This window comes from Sinohyriopsis cumingii, chromosome 7 (genome assembly GCF_028554795.1).
Source record: "Sinohyriopsis cumingii isolate HCF-2022 chromosome 7, ASM2855479v2, whole genome shotgun sequence".
NCBI classification, from domain to species: domain Eukaryota; kingdom Metazoa; phylum Mollusca; class Bivalvia; order Unionida; family Unionidae; genus Sinohyriopsis; species Sinohyriopsis cumingii.
In genome coordinates, this window is record NC_142967.1 from 18186002 (window position 1) to 18213639 (window position 27638).

General features: G+C 34.3%; 1 protein-coding gene across 1 annotated transcript in view; it reads right to left on the bottom strand.

Annotated features, from left to right (window-relative positions):
- Nucleotides 1-27638, bottom strand: part of LOC149794795 (actin-interacting protein 1-like) — an 89689-nt gene that overhangs the window by 45191 nt on the left and 16860 nt on the right. The window contains exons 4-9 of the mRNA XM_089964451.1: nt 25580-25727; nt 16803-16983; nt 12382-12459; nt 7705-7782; nt 3033-3124; nt 461-602 (exon numbers count right to left, since the gene is read on the bottom strand). Of these exons, the coding sequence (XP_089820577.1) occupies nt 461-602; nt 3033-3124; nt 7705-7782; nt 12382-12459; nt 16803-16983; nt 25580-25727 (719 nt within the window). The remainder of the gene's footprint in view (nt 1-460; nt 603-3032; nt 3125-7704; nt 7783-12381; nt 12460-16802; nt 16984-25579; nt 25728-27638) is intronic.

The following is a 27638-nucleotide window of genomic DNA, read 5'->3' on the forward strand; positions in this document are numbered from 1 at the left end:
AAATATATGGCTTAAAGTTGGAATAACCCTAGTGGGATGAGCACTCTTGACTGGTCCTATGCCACGAACATCATAACTTATAAATATCAGGTTGCCTATAAATAAAAAAACCCAGCCAAAACAGCCAACTGTTGTAAATCAGACAATGTTGAAGACAAGTTAATGAAAGGGTACATGAGCAAAGGTCAGCCTATATGCTGGAGCCTGCAGGGTAAATCCACTTTACAACATAGCAGCAATTTTTACAGGAGCACCTTAACCTTTTCAGAGCAAGTTAACTGCACAATGTTTGCCTTAACGGTGTTAAAAAAATACCTATTATGAAGCCCACATAAAAAGAATTCATTTTAGACATTTTAACGCAGTTTCAAGTACTAGTTTGGATGCCATCTGGAAATAACTTTAGACAAGTTTTATTGTACTGTAACTAGACACTAATCTCCCCACTGACTCCACTCACCTTAATTACCCTAAGAGGTCTGGATGGGTTATTCACATCTAGGTAGCTGATGTAGCCAGACAGTGACACAGTCAACAGGTGGTTTCCTTGCCATAAACAACCTAACTGCATGTTGTCAACTGTATTGCCAAATGCAAACTCGCTGTAAAATAATAATAAGATGTCGTTAGCAATTTGCACAATTTTGAAACTTAGTTATCAGGAAGAAGTGCTCAGCTGATGGGGCTCTTCTTTCTTTTGAAATGCGACCATCACCAGAGACTGCTTTTTATAAGAATTGTGCTGAAAGTATTAACATCCTTGTTTTTAAAGATTCATAATACTAAAAGAAAGTACTGAAATTTAAAGCACTAAGTCAGCAATGCCTACCACTATAAAACTATCCTAATTTTAGAACCATAAGATAAAGGAACAAGAAACAATAGTAGGCCAGGGATTGCTCAGAGTTTCTCAGTTTTCTATTAATGTCCATAGCCGATGGCACAACAGCATAATTTGTCCAGTGTTAAATGGACAATGTGCTTTGTCTCAACATTTATCAAAATCTCTTCAGTTATTAAAGACAAAGTTTGGTAAAATTTTCCACTTTCATTGATGGGCTAGCATTAGTTATACAATTCCAAAATTAGTCAAATTAAGTTGAGCATTCATTTAATGCTTTTCTTTTATTATTAAAGATGGTCATATCGGATATCAGCTGTTGCTCTAAAAACTTTTCTATTTTTAGAAAGGTGGCCATATCTGATAGCATATCAGCAACATTTGTATAAATATGAAAGGACTTCATACTTTCTGTCAAATATGATCAAATTGCTTTCAGCATTTTTGTTGAGGAAGTCACTGAAAAGTATTTTTTTCCTTTGTTTTTAGTTATGATGGCACTGATTGTATAAGTTTGAAAGCCCTTAATGCCAGGATGCTTTGTGTCAAATTTTGACAATCTCTTTTGAACGGTTTTTGAGAAGTCATTGAAAGTTTTGTCCAGTTTTAGTGTGATTGTGTAATTTATAGTTTATAGTGATGTCTAACACCAGGGCATCATGCCACAGACATGTAGCATCATGTCCTACTCAGTCAATTTATCCTGACACCAGACCGACCAGTCCTAACACTAACCTCTTCATGCTGAGCACCAAGTGAGGCAGCTGCTAGTACCATTTGTGCAAGTCTTTGTATGACTCGGCCTGGGTTTGAACCTGCGACCTACCATTTTTAGTAAGAGATCTGTAATTGATGGCAGATCAGCATCATTACAAGATTTTCTAGCCTGGATGCATTCCATCACGTTTGTCTAATTCTATTCTGCAGTTTTTGAAAAGATGTTTAAAGGTTTTAAAGATTTTAGTTATAGTGGCTATATTTGATGGTGGATCAGACTCATCGTTATAAAATTAAATGGCATTTGTGCCTGTATGTTTCTGTCATGTTTTGTCTAATTCTAATTGGTGATGGCAGATACGACTCATCATGGCGGATCACTCATTTGTATAAAATTAAATGACATTTGTGCCTGTATGTTTCTGTCAAGTTTTGTCTAATTCTATTTGGTGGTTATGAAGAAGTCATTTAAAACATTTTCTATTTTTAGTAATAGTGGCCATATTTGAAAGCAGATCAACACCATTTGTAAAACCTGTAAAGGTCTCTCTTCCAAGAAGAGTTCATTATATTTTATTAAGTGCTTTGGAGAAGTTGTTCAAAGGTTGCTTTAACTATTTTTAATAATTGTGGCTATTTTTAATGGCAGATTGCCATCACTGATACAGTTTGAACACCTGTCATGCCAGGATGCTTTCCATTAAAACTGGTCAAATTCTATGGAGCCATTTTGGAAAAGTCATATTAAGGCTTTTCTATTTTTAGTAGCAGTGGCTATATTTAATGGCAAATCAACATCAGTTGCATCAATCTAAAGATCTTCATGCCAGAATGTTTCTGTCAATTCTGGTAAAATTCTTTTCAACAGTTCTGGAGCAAAAGTCATTTAAAGGATTTTCTGTTTCAGAAATGGTTGCATCATGGGTATAAATCTGAAGGTTACTAATGCCAGGTCAAATGGTGCTCAGCAGTTTTGGAGAGGTAAAATTCTTTGTCACACTCAAAAAGATCAAACACCTTTCAGTTGACATCTGGTCAATCCACGTAAAGTTGCCCGAGTCCTTTTGTTCCAGGCAACCTTCAACTTATCATAGAGATTGTCTGCAATGGCTTGGCCAAGGAATTCAGAAGTATAAAACCCTGTGACAACCTAGCCATCCTCCCAAAATCTCACATGAATATCGATCTTTTTAGCCTCGGTGCAACATATGAACAAGTTCAAGCAACAACAAAAATTAAACAAAGAGAGCCAAAATTCCATCCATATTGCAGACGTTTTGGGCAAATCTTTACTTTCTATACTTTATTCAGGTCTTTTTCTCCCGATTTTCTATACTTTATCCAGGTCTTTTCCTCCCGACGTTCAAGACCTTATATGAACCCTGTCAAGGTATTGGAACATGCTGCACAATACATCAGGAAAATTTAATTTTTCAGACAATATTATACAGTATTTTAAACATTTTGTATTCACCTCACAACAGAAGATTTTTCCACATCCCATATTTTGGCTGTCTTATCTCCAGACACAGTGAGAAGCTGTCGTCCATCCTTGCTAAAACTCAGCTGCAATTACAAAGGTATGACTTGAATCAACCTGTCAATTAAGCTATCACACTGTAATATCAATTATTTTCATGTTTCTCAATTTTTATGGTTTTGTACATTTTTAAAAATATAAATTTTCATTCGTACTCTAATTTGTGGCTTGCATATTTGTAGGTACTTTATTTCATTAATTAATCTCCACATATACCCAAAATAAATACAAAAGATCAAAACAATGCTGAAAATAAATGACAGTCCCTTCAAGAGTTACAACAATGCTACTACCTGTAGGAGCCCAAATCAAACACCTGTTCAGATCAATCACTTACACTCAACATCAAAGGAACTGACACAGCCAACAGCCAATTGGTCATTAAAATACATGCGTGTGATCTCTTCCTTGAAACACAGTCAAAAACCACAATTTACTCTTTGAAGATTATGGTATTAACACAGTAGCTGACTAGTGATAAAATTCAACTTAGATCCCCATCTAAATGAAACATGTTGCCAGCTTTTCCCTTGCTCAGTGAAATTAGTAAGTAGTGTCAACATCTGATGTATTTAGAACCCATCAGAGTGTGAATATGCTAACTAAACTACATAACAATGTAATCAATCCTTTGTTTGAACCAGTCTCATATATCAACTGATTTATAAGTTAGGTCCAATTAACAACATAAACCCTGGTCTAACAATGCATCACGTGCTGGCAGATCCGAGTCTATGATGTTTGTTCTACAGATTATTCCTGACAAACTGCATAGACCAAGGTATGCCAACAAAATATGCAAGAGCAGATCTGGTTCTTTGATTTAGAAAGGAGAACATATGGTAGAATGTATGACTTCCAAAAACTTCCACAAAAATCTGAACATGAATGACAACAACAATAACTGCCACCATGAGAAAAAGACTCTCATGGCATGCTAATCTTAGTTACATCAGGCAAAACAAAAACCAAAATATGCACAAAGTGCTGGTGCTGACAGAAAAATCAAAATAGGCAAATTTTCTATTAAAAAAAAACATGCTGGTATATTAACTCATCAAACCCTGGTGCCACATTTACGTGTCAGGAGGTAGTAGCCTACTGTCAAGGTCTGTAGCGTCAAGGTCATGTATGATGAACTAAAATGGGTGGAATCAGAGAAAGATAGACAGGTGTAGCTCTACAATGATATGAAATAATCTGGACATGCTAACTGCACTACAAAATACAGAGGGAAAAACCTCATTTTTTGGACCCAATTTTTTTCCACCCAAAATTCGCCCATGGTCGAAAGCAGATTTTGTGTCCGGATTTTAGACTTTTTGACCTCAGATCTAAGGCAGACCAGTCTGAACTGCACACAGACAGGTGATCCTTTGCAAAAAATAGGATAATGGGCATTTGGAATAAAGAGTGGTCTCGATACGAAAATGATGGGTCCATTCAGCAAAAAAAACAAAAAAAAGATTTCCAACTTCAACCCTTCTGCTCAAGCGCGAGTAAAATAGCCAATGAAAAATTAACAAGGCATCAGGTTAACAGGAAATCTCTTGGAAGTCAATGTATTAGGATGTATTCAGAAATAGCCCCCAAAATTGTTTCCTACTCGCATTTCAGGCAAAAATGACAAAAACCTCCAGGGTTTAATGAGTTGAAGTAAGTATTTTCTATGCAAAATAAGCTGGTATGTGAAAAACAAGTTAATTATCTATGCTTAATAGGTTGTTGTGTTCAAAATAAGTCAATTTTCTATATTAAATAGGCTGGTGCATTCAAAATAAGTCAATTTTCTATATTAAACAGGCTGGTGATTTCAAAATAAGCCAATTATCTATACTAAATAGGTTACAGCATTAAAAAAGTCTATTGTTATACTAAACAGGCTGGTGTGTTAAAATAAGTCCATTTTCTATGCTAATTGGGCTGGTGTGTTAAAATAAGTCCTTTTTCTATATTAAACAGGCTAATGCATTAAAAATAAGTAAATTTTCTGTACTAATTGGTGTTAAAGTTAATTTTCTATACTAAATAGGTTGGTGTGTTAAAATAAGTCAATTTTCTATACTAAATAGGCAGGTGTTTTAAAAAATAAGTCAATTTTCTATTTTAAATACACTGGTGTGTTAAAATAAGTCAATTTTCTATACTAAATAGGCCAGTGTGTTAAAAATAAGTCAACAGGTTGATAAGTGACAATATGATATAGTGGATCATGTATTTTCATAGGCACCGATTTGTGTGGGTACCAATTTTCATAGCTTATGAAACTGATACTTTGTCTGTATTTGAAATAATGGATTCGAGATCAGTATTGTTATTTCCAAGGAATTGTTCTTTGGAGATTTCAATTCACATACATGCCAACCCCTGGTGAGGGAAAAGTGTAATCCAAGTAGACAAAAAGAGTAATCCGAGCAGAAAAAGAGTAATCCATATATAACATGGCAAAATTCAGTGAGCATATGTACAAAATGACTTATCTACCCCTCTGGTCTTTTAACATCAATTACTGCTTCAAGCTTCCATATGTAGCACTATTAGCCTTAAAACACAACAGACTCACATACTGCATTTCAAAACACTTTGTACCAGCTGAGACTATGAATGTTTTGCACACCCACAGAGCACTCAGTTCTGGGTTACTGAACCTGGATCTGAATTCAATTTTATTTTTGTTAACAATATCGAACAATCTCTCACAGCATTAGAATGGTAAAGAACCAATATTCCTTTCATAACCTGACAAAGAAGAGAAAATTTATATCTTCAGTTATTGGGTCTTTTAACTTGGAAATAAGGTGCCATTGCACATCAACTCTGTTTGCATGAAGTACATTGTCGGGTAGAATACCAACTTGATACTTCAGGAGTTCTCCTTCTAATTTATCGGCAGCCTTCCTGCAGCAAGGTGCATCATATGACAGAGACAACCTGCTATATACAATGATGGAGACATTTTTCAAAATATATAATGCAACTCCTTTATGAATTTCAATCATCACTGATACAGTATTAGCTGAAAACCCCATACAGTTCTGCCAACTTATGTTTATTCGAAGCATTATCAAGCAAAGCAAAAATGTTTTCTCCAGTGGAATCTACTGTTAAATTTGGTAATGAGATAAGAGCATGCTAACTTTGATCTTTTCGCTGTCAAAGTCTCTTACACAGACTGAGTACAACTTTTTGTCATCATAATCACTACCCCTGTCTGTGGCAATACTAAATGGCCCAATTTTCATGCCTTCTGCAATTTTAAGTGAAGTATTTTCTGCTAAACACCAAACAATATTGGATGGTTTTGTTTTTGCACATGCATATATTCTCCAATTTTGGAATCAGAAAACAGCCATTTGAACAAAGGACCAACGTTGTCTTTAACCGCTAAAGGTAGTCTGTGTTCTATTAAGAACTCAGTAAATAACGCCTCTGCATTTATAAAATTCGTGTCCACAATTGAGTTCTGGCCATTTTTCAAAGGCTGTGATTGCATCAAAATCATTAGTGAGGATGAAAGTGACTGCTAAATTCAGTCTTTCAAAAACACCTTTGAAGCTACGCCGCTCTCATTCTCAAGTCGGTGTCGTTTGATATAACACAGTCAAAAAATTTAATACTACACCTGAAATGGACGTGACGCTACCCTAGAATGGAACGCTGTATTATGAAATTCATGTATTCATCTTTGAATTGTTTTTTTGTCTTTTTCTAATCCATCTGTGAAATTATTTGAAATTTTTTTTTGCTCTAACAACTGCATCGACTACAATATATCTGACAACTTTTAGCACCAAACACCTACAGACTGGTTCTGTACCAGATATGAATTAAAACAAAGAATCCATAAGCACAGATTAAAAATTAGAAAACCAGTCTGTTCTCTCCTGACTAAGCCATAGAGCTGCTATAAATAGAAACCAAGGGTCAAAAGTTTGAAAGTGAAACTAGCATGTTTCTTGGAAATAAGGCCGCTGCTATAAACAGAACATAATACTGTTAGGAAAGTACATGCAAGTGTCTGGACAAGCGTACTCTTATGTCGTAGTTACGTAGAAGCCGTCTCATCTAGAATACGGTCTGTGGGATTAATGGGATGTTAATAAAAATGAGAAAACAAATTAATTTTTTTGGGAGGAGGATATAGCGAAAACATGTAATCCAAATACGTTTATGCATAAGGCATAATTCAGTGGAAAAAAACATAATGATTATGCCAAAAGCGTAATGGTTGGCATGAATGAATTCATGGTTTTGAGCAAACACAAAATTCACAGGAAATTTCATTTTATTTTCTATAGTTTATACCAGGAATCTCCTTCATGTATATATACTGTTACAGTTAAATGCTTCATAAGCAGTTTAATTGGAGAGGCCTGACTTGACTGATCATTTACTTTCAAGTTTCAAAAAGAGTTTAAAATATCTCAAATTACTTATGAACACTTCTTTAATGATGATTAATTTTTAAAAGTATGAAAAATTAGCACATTGATAGCATACAACAAAATTATCTGAATTTACATTATCACATTACAAAATGAAACTGAAAAAAAAATCCTCAATCAAAAGCTACAGCTTTAAATTTATGCTGCTTTCAAATACTTACCCCATATATTCCACCTTTATGAGCAGGTGCTCCCAACTCTCCCTTACGATCAGCTGTTTTTCCGTCATAGATCAATGCCTTACAAATGGAAAGAAATTATTTGCAGACTAGTACAATAACATATGGAATACAGACACATTATTCCAGGTGATTTATCCCTAAAAGATCGAATATGGAGGCTGCTCTTTAAACCTATTTTGCATTCTTTCATACCTGAAAAATGTATATTCATTATTGTAGATTTCTTAAGCATTGTTTATAATTAACAAAATTTACAAGTATAACTCCCACAAAATTTGGTGCAGGTATTTCCTACCTCAGATATGCACCTGGAAATGACATCACAAAACATGTTGCTAACATTGAGATCACAGTCGAGAATTTTCAACAGGTTATAAACTGAACAGTGATTGTGGAAATTAAAGAAACTGAAACAGCTAATGCTGAAATCAATATGGTCATTGAAAAATCAAGAGAAAAATGGAAACAAATGACAATAAATACTGGAATTAAATATGAAATTACTGTGAACTAAAACACATAATGTGCGATCTCTGTTTATTTTCTAACTTTTATATTGTATGAGCCACACTGAGAAAATAAGTATTTCAGATCTCTATTTTTAGTAAAAAAATTATCAACAATAACTCTTCAATATAAACTACACATCATCTGCTGCTCTTATTTCTCCATCTATAAAGCAAGGTCTAAGGAACATATGTATGCAGTTCAAACATCTATACCCATGAAAGAGAATGACTTGTTCTTCTCTTCTGAATTTTTTGCCCTTCCCACTCTCTTACTCACTTGCTCTCTTATTTTATCATGATGATTGCATAATGATTTATAAATTCTTTTCGCATAGTTCAGGATGATTTCTGGTTTTAATCACTAGAAATATACTTTGATCACTAATTATATGCTTTGAGATCACTAATAATACGATCTGATCACTAGTAATGTTTTGAGATCAATAGTAATGTTTTGAGATCAACAGTAATATGCATATCTGCCAACCTTTCAGGCTCACAATTAGTGAAAATAGGGATAAAAAGTCGTGAATTTGGACACGAATTAGTAAAAAATACCATGACAATAACTCCAACCACTCTGACCGTCAATACTAAACTATATCAAGATCGCAATAAAAAACTAAAACACTATATATATGCAGAAATATATCTGCATTTCTATTTATTATGGTATTCATAAACTTCACTTGTTCTTGTGGCTATTTATCAAGACATGATACTGTGGCAGACTTGAACTTCCTCAACTGCTTGATCATAAATATGTTTTCTAATCAGTTCAGACTTCTTGCCTGCTGGTTGATCTTGGTGACTAAAACTGCTGACAAATTTTCTGCAGCCCTAAAGGCCCTAAAGTCTGTCTTATTTTTCCGCACTGAAGGTTTTGGATTTTCTACTTTATCTGATTGCACATCTGTATCATTTGTCCAGTATTGCAATGCCCCTATGCCACGATGCTTTGATCACTAGTCAGTAGGTTATTGCAAAGCCACTATGCCACGATGCTTTGATCACTAGTCAGTAGGGTATTGCAGAATGCTTTGATCCCTAGTCAGTAGGGTATTGCAATACCCTTATGCCAGGATGCTTTGAACACTAGCCAGTAGGGTATTGCAATACCCCTATGCCAGGATGCTTTGATCACAAATAATATAGTAAAAATCTTAGTCAGTAAATAGACATGATTTTAGTCTTCCATAAAAAAAACCTGAAAAATTTTTAAGGGGTGGTTGGGTGTCCTCTCTTAATGGGATCTTGAGGGGCAGCACTTTGATCTGGGGGTATGGGAGGGCTGAAGGCCCTCAGCCAAAAATGCATTTTACACTCATAAAAAAACTGCTTCTGGTGCAACTTATGATCATAAAATAAACCAAAATAATCATTTGAAAAACTTATAAACTTATCAAAAATGTTCAACTTGACTTCAATAATTTCAGAATATCTATAGTCACATGAATTGTTCTCCAATACTATTGATGCTGAAGTTATTTCATGTGCATGTCAGTGGTCACATCGTAATTAAGTCACAATAATTTGTCAATTTTTTGCAGCAAATATATTATACTTCTCTCTTTTTATAACAAATCTGTAAAATAAACACCCAAGGACATCAACTATATACAAATAATCCCATACATTCACTTGTCTTTTTCTCCAATGGACACAACATGTTGATATGCCAGTCGAGCTCTTTTTGCGGCTTTGGCAAAGATTTCTTTAGCCTTTTCTTTGTCATCACTGACTTTTTTTGCTCAATGTGCAGTCATTTCTTTCCTTCTCAATGAGAGCCTTTTTTCTTTCAAGCTGGTGCTTGTGCTGGAGACACCCAGTGCACATATTCTGACAGAGGGCTACATCTGTTCTCTCATGCAAGAAATCTTTCTTCTTATAGTAATTAACTGCACTTTTTTAAAATGCCTTCTGAGCTATGATTTTTCCATATGTGGCTTCTTTTGTAAGTGCTATTCCAAACTCTTCAAACTGCAATTACCGATATAAAGATCTCTCTTGCAGAGGTCACAAAATGCCAATCCTCTAGCATTCAGTTTTCTTATAAACTGACCAACTAAATTTCCGTCAACTTTTTGCTCCAGCCATTCCCATTTCCATACATTTTTTTAAAACCCATATCTCAACTTTTTGTGTCATGCTCTCTCTCAACAACTCGGGGCACCATATTTTGCAAGTATGCTTCTTCTTTCCATTGCCATCAGTTTCCATTAACGAAGATTCATTGGATGAATTTAAACCTTTGACTAATCAGAATACTCTTTACCAGAGTCGTGTGCTAATATATGGAACAAATAATTTACAAGGGTCATTGCGGAATGGGACCAGACAAACTGTTTTTTAAAAAATGGATCGAAGATGATATAAAAATCAGACTATATCAAGAAAAATCAGATTCAAGTCAGAAGAAAACAGAATTCCGCTTTAAATGGAGAAAAATCATGTCTGAGTAAGGTATGGCAAGGCCAGAATGCTTTGATCACTGATCAGTAGGGTATTGCACAGCCTGTATGCCAGGATGCTTTGATCACTGATCAGTAGGGTATTGCAAAGCCTGTATGCCAAGATGCTTTGATCACTAGTCAGTAGGGTATTGCAAAGCCTGTATGCCAGGATGCTTTGATCACTGATCAGTAGGGTATTACAAGACCCTTATGCCAGGATGCTTTGATCACTAGTATTATAAGGGTCAGAAGGGTTGGCACAGCCCCAGTGATAGGATTCTTTGATCATTAGCCAGTAGGGTACTGCAAGGCCTGTAAGCCAGAATGCTTTGATCACTAGTCCGCAGGGTACTGCAAGAGCCCTATGACAGGATGCTTTTATCACTAGTAATATAGTAAAAATCATAACGAGTTCGGTATTGCAAGGCCCCTATTACAAGATGCTCTGATGCGAAATGCCTTATGCCTGGATGCTGTACAAGTGTGAAAGGCATTAGTGCCTGGATGCCATGCAAATGTGAAAGGCCTTTATGTCTGGTTACTGTACAAGTGTGAAAGTCATTTATGCCTGGATGCTGTACAAATGTGAAAAGGCCTTTATGCATGAATCTGTACAAATGTGAAAGGCTTTGTGCCTGGATGCTATGCAAATGTGAAAGGCCTTTATGTCTGGTTGCTGTACAAGTGTGAAAGGCATTTATACCTGGATGCTGTACAAATGTGAAAAGGCCTCTATGCCTGAGTCTTTACAAATGTGAAAGGATTTTTATGTCTGGATGCTGTACAAGTGTGAAAGGCCATATGCCTGGATGCTCTGTGCCCAGTTTTTATGCTCTCCAGCTGTAAAATTAAAGTCACATCAGCTAAACATAATCCTGATGAAAATTGTTTTTCATAGTTACTGAAATGATTAATTTTGCCCAATGTTTTGAGGTGAAAGGTGGGTTTTTTATTTATCATTACCTTTGACAAACTTGTGACTAACTTTATGTTGGAAACTGCTTCATGACAAAGTGGGGAACATGTCAGCTGTTGTTTAATGCCACCTACTGAAAACACTTCAGTTAATCCGCATGATGGTTATGGTAACCAAAGCCTTTTCATTGCCAGGTGGATGATAACTCAGTCACTAGCTTTTATTCCAGGTAAAGCATACTTTAGTTTACAGTTCAACATCTATTTTTATTTTTGTTAACTTTAAGAAAACTGTTCTGCATTACTTAAACATAAAATTTTTGAAAATACGGTGCCTGAAAAACTGGAGGGACTGGCTATTTGGGAAATTATGTATTGCATGCAATACAACTACCAAATTTCATGAAATTTCACACTACAGTTCAGGCAGAGCAACAGTGTTGATGAGACAGATTGAGGGTATCACAGTCCTACATGGAGATCTGACAGACACTGATAAAAGTTCACATTTTGGTGAACTTTGGAATTCAGAGTCCTCTTATTTGTAGTACCCTATCACACATGAAATATTTGTGTCAGGAAGAGTTACCATTATTAACAATACATTCTGAATGATGTTTGGTTTTCAGAAATTTTAAAGCTGTGATTTGAATGGTGAACTGCAAGGTCAACAGAACATAATCTGTTATGTGTCCATCAGATCTCCCCATAGCACTGAGTGAGACCTGTTTGAGCGGATGTGTGGTCAAACAACAACATAAACATTTATTTCTCCTTACCTTTCCATCAGCACCTCCTGAGATGAAAATCTCTCCATCAGGGGAGAACCTTACAGCATTCACAAAGTTGGAATGGTCCTGAAAAGATGATGAAAACTTAACTAAAACTACAGCATGTTTATAAATTATGAATACCTAACCACAGTACCTGAGAAACTGACATCAATGCAAACTGAACTGGGTGGAGGGAGGGATAAATGTAAACAGTATGCCCAGAAACAAACAGAATGGATGGACAAATGTAAACAGTATGCCCCAACCCAACAAAATGGACGGACAAATGTAAATAGTTTGCCCCAACCCAACAGAATTGATGGACAAATGTAAACAGTATGCCCCAACCCAACAAAATGGATGGACAAATATAAACAGTATGCCCCAACCAAACAGAATGGAGTGACAAATGTAAACAGCATGCCCCAACCAAACAAAAATGGATGGACAAATGTAAACAGTATGCCCCAACCTAACAGAATGGACAGACAAATGTAAAGAGTATGCCCCAACCCAAGAGAATGGATGGACAAATGTAAACAGTATGCCCCAACCAAACAAAATGGATGGACAAATGTAAATAGTTTGCCTGAACCTCAACATAGAGGAATGGACTTACAAATATATAAAAAAATGTAACAATCCAACATTAAGAGATGGATGGGAAATGTCAAATACACCACTCCCTCTATAACTTATGCCTCAATAACTCACAAATCCACTTATATCGAGGGGTCAAGCACTGAGCCCAAGTTTTAAAACTAGAAAATACAATAAAAAAATTAGCCCTATTTGTTGAACTTGAAAGAAAACCACAATCAAAATTGGTAATTGAAACTTGAAGTATCGGTTGTTTTATCATCAAAAATGGCAGATTAGACCAGGAAATTTTAGTCAACATTATGAAATTATCAACTTGTAATAAGTAATATATTTTATTAAATGTTCTTCCCAAATGACCGTCTTAGTACACTGTAAACAACAATATTCAACAAAATTTTAATAAATGAAAATTTTACTTATACCTGCTGGAGGCATTACTTTAATAAATAAATATAAATTAAATAATTTTTTATCACAATTGAAATTTGTGTTTTACTTCTATATTTTAGTTCAGTCAAAGTATAATCATCATAAATGCAATGTGCACTCTTGTATTCAAGCATAAAATTAAAATGCGTTAATTGACAGTAACAGCTATGTCTGCGAACATTACGCTGAGAACTTAATTGAGTGCCAACTGTCTTTTGATATCTGACTTATGGAAATATTTGTTGAATGATTGTACTGAATTAAAAACTGACCTTCTTGGTATTATCATGTTGATTGCATCTTTTGTATCAAATAAAGGAGGTGAAAGAAAAGTTAAAAGGCATGCAAATCCAACATGTGTAAGATATAGCAGCCCTTGTTGTAAATCAGTTGAACTTATTACGATGGATGAATCGAAAACATATTAGTGTGTACATAATATTATTAAACTACCTTCATTCATATATGTGATAAATGAGTGTCAGTGCTAGCAATGGTCAAAGTCACAAAAGGTGATAAACTGCACGGTGGCAATCGAGTATTCGAAAACAATGTATCTGGCAAGAAAATCATTCAAGGTTTATAGTAGTCAAATGAATAACAATGTAAAGTGTTTGACAGCCATTACAGACCTGCCAACCATAACAAGATCATCTCTGTAAGGCAGCCAATTTGTTTCTTGTAAATTTGACCAGTTTTCAGTAAGGTGTAACAAAATATCATGTACTGCTATTGTCAAGTTGAAAAACATGTATTTAAAAAGTATGGTATTCCAAACTGATGCGTCGACGGTAAGCAGTATGTTCATCTGAAATGTTTGTAAAGTACACCTATATGTAATTAACCTCTAGTACAGTTGCACAAACTTCAGTTCCAATCCCTATGCAACTAAATGGCTTCTTGCTACCTCTTAACTTGATGTAATTACTGGATTTTGTTTCCTCATTTCTCATGATGGCAATTGTGTCTCCCACTGTGTGACAAGCTCAAATCAACATGCAATGTCTAATAAACGTAATTATGTCCACTAAACGTAATTATGTCCTTTCTGGGTTTTATTCAGAATAATCTCAATAATCCATTTTATTCTTCTGTACTGATTATTAAAACTTTTTTAAGAGGCTTATTTTTGTTGTTGTCTTTACCATGTTTTGGCAGATGGATGCCATTTTAAAAAAAGGTCTTTAATGAATAATTTGATCATGCAGATGCTTCACATGGAAAAATATGTGCAGTTTAAAGTGTCTGAGATACAAGTGTAAAGTTAGTCTCATTCTCTGACCGATTCCACTAAAGCTAATGTGACACCCAGGTCCAAATCAAACATGGATAAGCCAATTATTATGATTTTTACTGCAACAATGATATTTCCAGTTTTTCCTTTTATTGCAAAAATCCATATTTTAAGGGTAATTTTCGTAAGACTTATGGCAAAATCGTAAAGGTTGGCAGGTGTGCCATAAGTGTACATATTTTCAAGGTTAGAGTCACACCTACGGCAAGGAAGATTTTACTTTCAGGTTGAAATAATAATAAAAGAGATTAAATTTATACACATACACACTTTGCTGGTAGATACTGAGTGTACACAAAAGTTAAATGGGAGCAAGATCAGGAAGAGAAAATTCCATGGTATGGCTCATTTCAAGTTAACTAGATATTAAAACTTGAGCTACTTCAGCACATGATAGAACTTTTATTGCAATAATTTAAGCGACCAGAGAAAATAAGATACTACAGTGCAGACCACAAAGTTAATGTGGAATAACTGTCTTAGCAAATAATCTCATTTTTATAGCACCAGTGGTGGATCATGTATTATTAGTTTCCTTTGTCACTCTAAAATGTGTGTACCCCAAATTTTGAGGGTTGGAGGCCAGTGTCCCCTGCCTTTGGAATCCTGTGTGCAAAACTGATATATATACATACAATACTACTACTACTACTACTAATAATAATAATAATAAGAAGAAGAAGAATGATAACTGGTATTCAGTGAATTGTATTTGTTCAAGAATCAGGTTTGAATGGTGAACCACCATTCAGAGAATACATATGTTAAATGACCAGTATGGTCTTTTCTTACAAGTGGCTGCTAAATAGAGGTTTTATGACAGAAATTATATATTAAATGTTTATCCACATAGTGTTACTTGTTATATTATATGGCCTTTTCCTACAAGTGGCTGCTAAATAGAGGCTTTATGACAGAAATTATATATTAAATGTTTATCAACATAGTGTTACTTGTTATATTAGCATGCTATTTTTTTAAAAACCTTTTTCTGGGGGAAGAACTCTGCACAACACCAAACCAAGCATTAACATCACAGGCTACTTCCCTTGCTCTATTCTAACAAGAACTCTGGGTCAACAGGATACCATCTGTTGAAATTTCTTCCATTGTATATGTTATCCAAGAACAAATGTCTCGAGGTTTCATCAGCCTTTGTATTTCTTTCCATCCATATCTGATAGCACATCAGCATCATTGCTTGTAAGGCCTTATGCCATGATTTGCATTAAAGATGGTCACATTATGCACAGCAGTTCTTGTTTTTAAGATAAAGTTGTGAAAATGTTGTTTTCCTTTATTAAAGACATCTATATGTGGAAAAAACAGAAACATCTGTATAAATCTAAAATGTTCAAGTCAGCAGAAGTTCAACCAAATTTGTTCAAAGTCTGCTCAGTGATTTTTTAAAACTAGTTGTTACAAGTTTTTTTTCTATCTTTAGTAATTTTAAAATCCCTTCAAGGCAGAATGCTTTCTGTAAAATCTGGTCAAATTCAGTTGAGTACTTGTTGAAAGAAATATCCGATTCTCTATTTTATATAATGGCTGCCATATTTATAGTGGAGTGGCATCATCTGCATTGGAAAGCCCTAATTACCAGAATGTTTTCTGTCAAATTGAGTCAATTTTTGTATAGCAGTCTAGGAGAAGAAGTCACATGAAGGTTTTGTGTTTAGTAATGGTGGCCATATGTGGATTGGCATGATTTAAAAAATATTTAAAGGCAAAAAAGATTCTGTTTATTTTCAGTCATGGTGTCCACACATGATGGTATATTGGTATAATTTCAATAAAAATTTAAAGGCATTTAGCCAGGATGCTTTTCATCAAATTTGTCAGAGTAGACTTTCGTCTTTTGACCTAGACAGCTTTTAGTATGAACTTTATTAATGACATTTATATCTGACAGCAAATTGGTATCATTTGAACAACAATAATTTTTTAGAAATTGTAAAAAGCAATTGTGAGTGGATGAAGCATGACTGATGAACAAAAGACTATACTATAAGCAAACATTGCCCTACAACACAAAGAAAAGAATGAGCAGAAATTCTCCAATATACTTTACAAAACATGGCAGTCACATTACATTATTTACATTAAGAGTCTTGGAAAATTTGAATGGTGGACCCTCAAGGAAAACAAGAGACTGATCTTCACTGGCTGTTACAATCCGAAATGGACGCTGTGTTCTGAAATCCACAGAATTGATGGACTTGGAGTGACCTGTAATCTCTCCAACTGAATTGCCTGAATCAGCAGTGAAAACATGGCCAAACCTTGAAAAAACATAAAACGACTTTGAAAAGGAATTTCTAAAGTTAATGCTAAATGAGTTCTATAACACAAATACTATGAAATACTTTGAAAAGAAAACAATTTATTATCAGTCACTAGACTATTTTGTTTTAATGAAACCTTCCTCAGAGACTATATGAAAAATACAATAACATTACCTCTTCCATTTTATTTTTCTTGAGGGTGTGTGTGTGTGTGTGTGTGTGTGTGTGCATATGTGTGTGTGATTTGGATTTTAAACATAGCTTTTCTTGAGATAATATGAAAACATAAAAAAGATATCAAAATTTAATGATCATTACTGATTCATGTATTAAATTTTTCAAAGACTCACAAATCAATGAAAACGCTTGTACACAGTTTACACAACAACATAAATGTCTTAAAAGGTTGATCTTCAGAAATAAAAGGATTATGCAATTCATGTAGGAAATTAATGAAATCCAAAATCCAGACTTTTTCAACTCTATCCCCAAAATATTTCATAAAATGGTTACAGTATCTTTCATTTATGTCAGCAGTGAAAACTAAGAAATATATTTTATGTCATTATTTCTCCTGTAGTTAAAAATAAACATCTTTACATAAATAACAAATCTACTTAACATCACTATTTCTTCTGTTGCTAACTTCTATAAACAAGAAATATATTTTATACCACTATTTCTTCCATTGTTAACACCTATACAAACAAGAAATTAAACCTTATAGTATGCATGCTTTATAAATAAGAAAGATGACAACATAATAATAATAATAATAATAATAATAATATAGGAGTCTGCATCAAAACATCCTCACACATTTTTCAGTTATCAATAATACCCTTCCTACATTACACTTATATACATATGTAGCTCCACCCCACCCCCACCCACCCCACAGCTCCCCAACAAGGACAAGGATCCATATTCCAAAACTGTTGTGTACAGTACATGCATCATGGATTACATAAAATCCACATTCCACATTCCCATGATGGACCTTAATATGCACAATACATGCATCATGGATTACATAAAATCCACATTCCCATGATGGACCTTAATATGTACAGTACATGTACCATGGATTACATAAAATCCACATTCCCATGATGGACCTTAATATGTACAGTACATGTACCATGGATTACATAAAATCCACATTCCCATGATGGACCTTAATATGCACAATACATGCATCATGGATTACATAAAATCCACATTCCCATGATGGACCTTAATATGTACAGTACATGTACCATGGATTACATAAAATCCACATTCCCATGATGGACCTTAATATGCACAATACATGCATCATGGATTACATAAAATCCACATTCCCATGATGGACCTTAATGTGTACAGTACATGCATCATGGATTACATAAAATCCACATTCCCATGATGGACCTTAATGTGTACAGTACATGCATCATGGATTACATAAAATCCACATTCCCATGATGGACCTTAATATGTACAGTACATGCATCATGGATTACATAAAATCCACATTCCCATGATGGACCTTAATATGTACAGTACATGCATCATGGATTACATAAAATCCACATTCCCATGATGGACCTTAATGTGTACAGTACATGCATCATGGATTACATAAAATCCACATTCCTATTATTGGGCTAAATTTAGTTATTTCAGGTGCTATGGTATTTATATTAGTTTTAGAAGAGAAGATGTATTTGTGTATAAATTTTCTAAATTCTCTACATAAATTTAATAACAGTATGTCTATGATAGAGGAGTAACTCTACAGTCACTGTTAGATTTAGAGGCAGATATTTAAGGTCAATACTAGGTTACCAGCAGCTATTCAAATGCTATGGTGTCAAGTTACAGTCCTGAGAAATTGAAACAAAGGAGTCAGTAGGACAGTTGGAAAATGTGTTTGTAAAGCTAATTAAAATCAATTACAGCAAGTTTGCCTTAATACTTAAACATTAAAATTAGTGACCAGCTGAAGGGAAATTTGAATCTATCTTAGTAGGTATAAAGAACTTAAAATAGAGTTGGGTAGTTTAATTCTGAATTAATTTGTTCATAAGGATAAAGTTTACATGTATTTCCTAATCATTACAATATTTTTGGAAATTCTAACATGTAGTATCAGTGGGAAAAGAGTGTGTATGGAGAGTTCATATATGGCTTTATCTGGATTAAATAATTTAGATTCTGTGCATTTTGATATGTAGATTAGAGTTAGATAAAGGGTATGCACCTAATTCAATCAGACCAGAAGTTTAGTTTAGAATAGGTCTTCAGGGAATGTTTTCTCTGAAGTCTGCTAGGATTGTTTAAAAAGCCGGGTCAAACACAGTGCAGGGAGTCAGCATGAAGAACTAGAGGTAACAGAATTCCATTAAATGTAGAAAAGAAGAAACCCTCTTGCTTGTGACTAATTCCCCATAGCACAGTTACATCAAAAAGGCGCTACTACATTCCCATGATGGACCTAAATCTATTCATACTCTTTCAATTCTGAACCGGATGTAGAGGTCATCGTAGATTGCCCATGTTGCAAAATGTAAAGGATGGATTAAATTTCATTGCCACAGGTAAAAATGTGCAGCAATATGCTTATGTAATAGTACATGTCCTGAACATCACATGGAATGTACCTGTGTGGAGTGCATGTCCTGAACATCACATGGATTGTACCTGTGTGGAGTGCATGTCCTGAACATCACATGGAATGTACCTGTGTGGAGTACATGTCCTGAACATCACATGGATTGTACCTGTGCAGAGTACATGTCCTGAACATCACATGGATTGTACCTGTGCAGAGTGCTCTTTTAATGTTGTACACAACGCTGTTTAATATTCAAAGATTCTCCCACAAAAATGCATTCCCATACATGTATTGAGAAAGATAAGCATTATATTAAAAGCAAAGAATCCTGGGACTATTTAGGTCCTTCACAAAATATACAATGTTTAATGACTGCAATTTTAAGGAGAGAGAGATTCTGTTCCTAGAAGAAATAAAAGGAAAAGTAAACCACACAAGCATTAGCATGACTGATTCCATTATTAAAATAAAAAATGGAAGAAACGTGATTTATTTTTCTATTCCCCCAGTCACTTTTAAATTGTTTGCTAAACAAGTTACCACACAACAAAATATACAGTGATATCCAAAACACAGCCTCTATTAGTTAAGCCTCTGTTTAGTACTTGCAACCCAAATAAACATTTACCTGTAAAACAGGAAGCAGAAATGTGATTACTTTACCATAAACTACTGTTCTTATGCAGATTCTTTGAAGCATATGATGCTGCATTCTATAACCAGACCTGCTAGATCTATCCTCAGTGAGAAGTTACACCAATTTTAAGTCAGAAGTAAAACATATCAAGTTCTGGTAATTCATTTATGTGTTTCAACTTATACTATATAGCTCCTATTGTGACTGATACATGGGATTTTTCACAATTTATGAGAAACTTCTAGTCAAACTCCATTTTGAAGCATTCTTGTCCCTTCAATTTCTGGGATTGCTATCAATCCCTTCAATTTCTGGGACTGCTATCAACTGACACAAATGATCAGGATTTTGAGTGGGTTTTTTCGTGCAACAAATGGGAACACCTCCCACAACCTGCACTTGAAAGTTGAACATGAAGCACTTTCTTCAACATGCTGCTTCTTATTTTTCACAGCATTAAACCGATATCATCGGCAAAACATTTTTAACTACTCCAAAATGGAGGTGGAAAAGGTTTAGGCTTCAAAGGTTGTAAATCCCAATTTTTTTCCTGTTGATTTTTAACCAGTCATATTAATTCTAAGATCATCATGAATGTTGTCTCTCTGTTCAGTTTGATTATTCAATAATATTAACTCATTCAACTTTCATTCCATTAAATTTCTGAAGCTTTAAGTTCATCATATGCATTAATTATGATCAGATTTAACAATAGATAATAAAATAAGCAATTTGATAACCCAATTAATTATATAAATGTTGCTAAAATAGCAATTTACCTATTATTTATCCTGAATTAAGAGCACAATCAAAAAAAAAAATTTCTTCAAATTTTGTCAGTTGTTGTTGTTGTTGTGGGGTTTAATGCCATTTTTCAGCACACAATAGGCTATATATGGCAGCCAGTATTAATGGTGGAGGAAGAACCTGGGAAAACCACGGAAAGAACCACCGACCCATGAGAAGCTACTGGCATACTTTCTCACATACCCACATTGACTGAATCCGAGACTCGAACCGGTGCAGACAGAGGTATGATGTAACAGAGAATGCTTTAGACCACTCGGCCAAATTTTGTCAGTAGATAAATGCAAAGGTGAAGATAATTTCTGCGCAATCCATAAATGCATTATGTCAGATTGTCACTTCATGTTTCAGACATTGCAATAAAAGCTATGGGTAACATCAATTGGAAGTTATGGTGCACAATCTCTCTCTCATGCTTGCAAGTAATAGGCACAATTTATTCCACAGAAAGATGCAATCTTTTAAAAAAAAAAGATAGCCTGTAGTGTAATAGAGATTTTGCAAAAATGTCATCACATTGTGCTGTTGTATTAGACATATGCACTGCACTGAAAGACTGATGAGGAGAACAACAACTATACAATGCTGTCGGGCATTCCTGCACACCTAAGGTTTCCATCTCCAATACTGAAGCAAAGCACATATCGAATTCAACCAATTGACAAAAATAAAATAAAGTAATGCTTACCATCTGAAAAGAGGCAATTGTCACCAGAATGTTCTGTTCAAAATAATATTAATTTTGGACACAGGGGACACCACCCCCATGTTTTCCTGACTCACAATATGTCGGCTTATTCTGCACACAGCTTTGAAAAGATGTAATGTTTATCCATCAGGCTATAGAAATGAAATATATTACATTGGACTGTTTCTGTCAGCAGTTCAGTGGAGTAATTAGGTCAGGTTTATAGTTCGTTTTACAAAATTCAATGTAAAAATGCCAATAAATGGCAAGAGATATTAAGCAAACTAAACCGATCTTGTAAAAAGTTCAACATTTTATAAAACATAAGCTATTGTGTGGAAGAAAAACAACAATGAATAGAATGCAATGTTTACAATGCCCTGTTGATGCGGAAAAATTACTAAAGAATTTAGAAACAGACTATACGCCGGGAATTTCTTGAGAATTTATGTTCTAGCATCAAATTGACACGTTTGGTAGCAGTCGATATATTGTAAGTGTGGAACAACTTCTTGCAAAATTGGAAACTTGGATTAAAATGCAGTATTGTTTTAAGGTACATATTTCCATCTTTTATATAATGTATTTATCTGTATGATTCTAAAAGATGCATTGTAAGTCGGATTTTCTCGGTTACAGGTTCAAGAAGGTCAGGGAGTGGGTCTACATATTGCCATTTAGAAATCAAATTTTCATGTGCATTTCGAGTCTAAATGTGGGATATTTTTGTACTTTATGAATATCATTTTTCCTAATTAAAGTACGATCATTCTTCTTGATAAAAAATGGATTTTTGAACTAAAATAACACGTGATCCAATGTTTACAGAAATTACATATCGTTGCGCAGAATTACCCGACGCGCAGAATTGGCCGACATGGTGGTACATGATTTGTTTTATATACTGCTAGAAACCAAGTTTACACAGAAATATCACAACTTAACCTCAATGCATTTCTCAGCCCATATTACAAGTCCAAAATTCATTTTTCCGCAAACAAAAAAAATAATATTTTCATTTAGAAGTCAATATTTCTTTTGAAACATCAGTGCTCAAAAATAACATTAAAGTGCAACACCTTCCACAATGGCTATTGTTAACAAGCATAGCAGCTGATTTCAAAGTAAAAATGTCACCCTTCCATTGGTACTTAATGATAGATTCACAAAAAGGTGATGAAGACAGTAACCTTTTCATAAAAATAATTTTTTTGGCATGAACAGTCACTGATACAGCAGCCTTCAATACCGTGTATTCAGCACATTTAAAAATGAGAAACTCTCAAATAATCAGTAAATTTCTTTAAGTCTTTAGTCAAAAATATTTTTAGCCTTTAGTAATTTCCTAATAAGTAGGTTCTGGATATAGTACATACCTTAAAGGGAGACAATTTCAAATTAACAAACAGTAGATGAAGCACTGTTATGAAATCATTTATTGAGAACATTCAACATTGATGTTACTGCTTGATGCAGAACAGTATGTAAATTTCTACATCTTTATATGATAACAGGTACACATACATGTAATCTTCTGACGTACACTCTGTCATGGACATGGCTGGGAAAATATCAAAGAAATATAAAACACTGTATTTTTTTTTAATACCTTTTGCACAAACATCTTTATGCATCCTTTCTAAGGCCAGTGATAAATACCATAAGAAATGTTACCAATGTATAACTTGTACAGGTAAAGGCATGAAATTGACACCTGTCATCATCAGGTTATGGCATCAGGGTTTCTCCCATCTTTTTTTTCAACGTATTAACTCACGGAGTAAACACAATAGAATCAGCAAGTTGTGCTATAAAACCCACTATGACTGCAATAAAATCCACAATGGAATTAAACTAGATTTAGTGGATTTCCACTAGATTTGCTGGAAATCAACCATACTGAGCGGACATTACTAGTCACAGTGGGTACTTAGTCCCTTGCCCCTATGTCCACATCACCCTAACTGAATTAGCAATCCATAATCCATGGTGATTGTACTGTACATCAACTCCATCCCCAATTATATTCAAACATTAAAAGTCTCTATTTCAAATGGTGTATCGTCACAAATGTAACTCACACATGTACACAATCATGCATATCTGCATTGACAGCATGGGCACAGAACTCCATGGTCTGTAATGTCTAAATAAGAAATTTGTTTTTATGGACGAACAAATTTTGCAAGGTTACTAGTCCATGGACATGTCAATTGTGGCCTGTAACTTAAAAGAGCAGTAATCCCCATTTTGTCTGAGCAATGTTTACACAAGCTCCATTCATGCTAATACCAGCAATGTTTACACATGCTCCATTCATACTAATACCAGCAATGCTTACACATGCTCCAGTCATACTAATACCAGCAATGTTTACACAAGCTCCAGTCATACTAATACCAGCAATGTTTACACAATATCCATTCATACTAATACCAGCAATGTTTACACAAGCTCCATTCATACTCATACCAGCAATATTTACACAAGCTCCATTCATACTAATACCAGCAATGTTTACACAAGCTCCATTCATACTAATACCAGCAATGTTTACACAATCTCCATTCATACTAATACCAGCAATGTTTACACATGCTGCATTCATACTAATACCAGTAATCTTTTCACAATCTCCATTCATACTAATACCAGCAATGTTTACACAAACTCCATTCATACTAATACCAGCAATGTTTACACAAGCTCCATTCATACTAATACCAGCGATGGGTGCACTATATATTTACTTACTAAAATTTACTGAGTAGGACTGAAACCAGTACAGATATTACCTGTTTAGTGGATATCTCTTAATGGTTACACTGGAACGAATTTCAATGACTGAAGGATAGGGCTTCCCAAGGATATGTCATGTTGAACCAATTGCTTGATTCCTTTAAACCATTACGTGTGACTATGATAAATTTTCCCAGTATTGCATCTGGATCATTTATTTATAAAGCTTTGGCCAAACTGTGAAAAGTTGAATCAAAAAAAGTTGAATCAAAAGCCAACAAAACAGACTAAAACTAAACCTGACTGTGACAGGAAATACCATTAAAAGAGACAACAGGAGTTCAAAGATTCTTGGCTGCAAGAGTTTCTTGGGCTCTAGGACAAAAAATATAGAATAATATCATGTCTTGTAATATTTATAAAACAACAGGTGTCAGAGTACTCAATGAAATATGATGATATCTGTGACAACATGAAATAACCGTATCTATACTTATCTATACTGTAATACATGAAATAACATTAAACATACTATTATACTTAGTATTAATGTACAGATAAGGTTATTTTGTATTGTCAATGAGTTTGTCTTATTTATCAATAAAAGTTCAGGCTTATGTGGTAAGAGACACCCCTCAACTGCAGACAAAACCAGTGCATTGTTTGCAGGACAGGTTACCAGAAGGAATGACACACTGTTAACACACCAATACATATCAATTAAAATTTGAAAATGAAAAGACCAAATCTAAGAGAAAAGAAGTTGTGGGTGATTTAGATAGAGTTATCATAAATACAAAGTGAGCCAAACCGAGTGTTACACTGATTTGCACAGTATATGTCATATCAAAGCAGAGAAAATGTTTTTCAGACTGAATTTCTTTGTGAGGTTCAAATAAAAAATGGAGTTAAACTTGGAACTGACCACATCAATAGAAATGCATCATGGATTTTATTGATATTACATCTGATGTCCTACTGAAAAATGTCAAGGATGGTCTATCCAGAGCTAAATTCATATTCGTCTTTTCAGATACTAGTAGTTATAGACTAAGAATGCATTTTTGTTAATAATACCAGAAACCTTGACAGTCTCAGTGCAAAAACTCTTTTGTGACCTTACTTTTCTCTACCATCTCCTCCAACTACAATTTTCTGACTGTCAGGGGACCAGGCAAGGTCTTTAATAGGTCCTCCAATGGGCTGGTATTCATTTTTCAAGATGTGCTCCTTGTTGACTGTGTCCCAGATTCGAATCTTGCCAGAAGCATCTGCAACATAATTAAAATTTCATCATTTTAGTTAGGCAACTAATTTAATTGTATTTCATGATATTCAGACTGCAATCTTTCTTAAAAATCATTTTAATATCTAAACCCTTTACTAAACCTTCACCTATCTTTTGCATGTTCAGTTTACTAGTGAGCAAACCTTGAGCACATATAATGTGTTCTCTAGAAATTGTGCATATGTAAAACAAGACAGGTTTAAGGTACACTGCCAGCAGTAGGAAAAATGGTGATACTGGAAGTGCCACTGTCTTCCAGTACACATCTTCCAATACAACAATTAAGACAAACATGTTTATAATCTTAATCACACCTAAAAGATTTGTATATAAACAAGGCAGTACTGGATGGTGAATCAACATTGCGATGGCATAAACCAATAGAATTGTATTTCATAATCTTGGTAATTTGTATAAAGATAACACTACCTAATATTCATCCTGAACTAGTACTTAGATATTTCCATGAAGCAATGACACACTGCTATCTATAGATATTTCTCTGAAGCAGTGACACACTGCTATCTATAGATATTTCTCTGAAGCAATAACACACTGCTATCTACTAGTCACTGTATTAAATGTATGGCAAGAATATTGAAATCTGGAAATGTCCTATATAAAAATGAATATGAAACAAGGCATGAAATTAGTTGTAGTTTGCATGCTCAAGACAAGTAAACTTACTTCTCGACTAACAGTTTTTGTAATTTCAACATTCTAATGACAAGTAAATCTAAGTACATTTCTGACATTGTTTTGTGGGAAGGACTACTGAAGATTCAGCAGGACTAGTAAATTCAATTGTTTTTCTGGCTACAATGAAATTTATGTTAAATTCTAAACATGTGAATATGTCATCAATGTTCCATATTCCATCAGATCACTCTTTTTTCTAATTACTATTTCTCATTGTTGATATGTGTATTTTTGCCCATTATATATATTTCAATTTACTGTAAGGACAGACCATTTTTGATCTGCACTTGCCAGCAAACGAGACAAGTAAAACATTTACTTTAAAAATGGGAAATTATTTATTTATTACAAAATTTTGTTTGTTCATGTGAACATACTTTGACCCATTTACTCAAAATTATTTAACTGTTTAATTAAATTTAAAAAGTAAAATTATTACTAAGTAATACTAAATTTTAAGTAATAACATTATTACTAGTAATGCTATTTGACTTAATTCTGTGTTTAATTGAAATTATTTAGTAAAATTATTGCTTTAATTGAAACTATTTAGTAAAATTATTGCTAAGTAACATATGCAAGTGATTTTTACCCAAAAGCAAACCATCCCAAAAATTTAGTCCTGATATGTGATCTGGAATTAATATTCTTTTGTGGAAACCACTGACTGTGACCTCTGACATTTTGACCCCAAAATCAATCACATTCTTTCTAATCACAAGTGCAAGACAAACACAAAAGTTTGATTACTATACATATCAGAGAACTTGAGTTATTGTACAGAAACCATTTTTATTCCATCATTCAGTGACCTTGACTTTTGACCTTTTAAACTCTAAACTGATAGGCTTATTCCTTACTCCTCCAAAGTGCATGTTTGCTAGCTATAGATCTTAGGTTATTGTCCTTCTTTCAGTCACAGTGACCTTTACTGATGACCTTTTGACCCAATATTAATTGGATCGTCTGTTTTACTATCCACAAGTTTGGTCCTGCTAGGTGATGTAGAACTATTGTTACTGTATGGAAACTATTTTTCTTTCTTCACTCACTGTGACCTTGGTCTTTGATCTTTGAACACTAAGATCAACAGTCTACTCCATTACCCTCAGCAGCAGGGAGGGTGAACAGAACATTTTTAGGAGGGTCCATTTGTGAAGGGTGATTTGTTAGCAATAATGCACTGGGTCCTCGA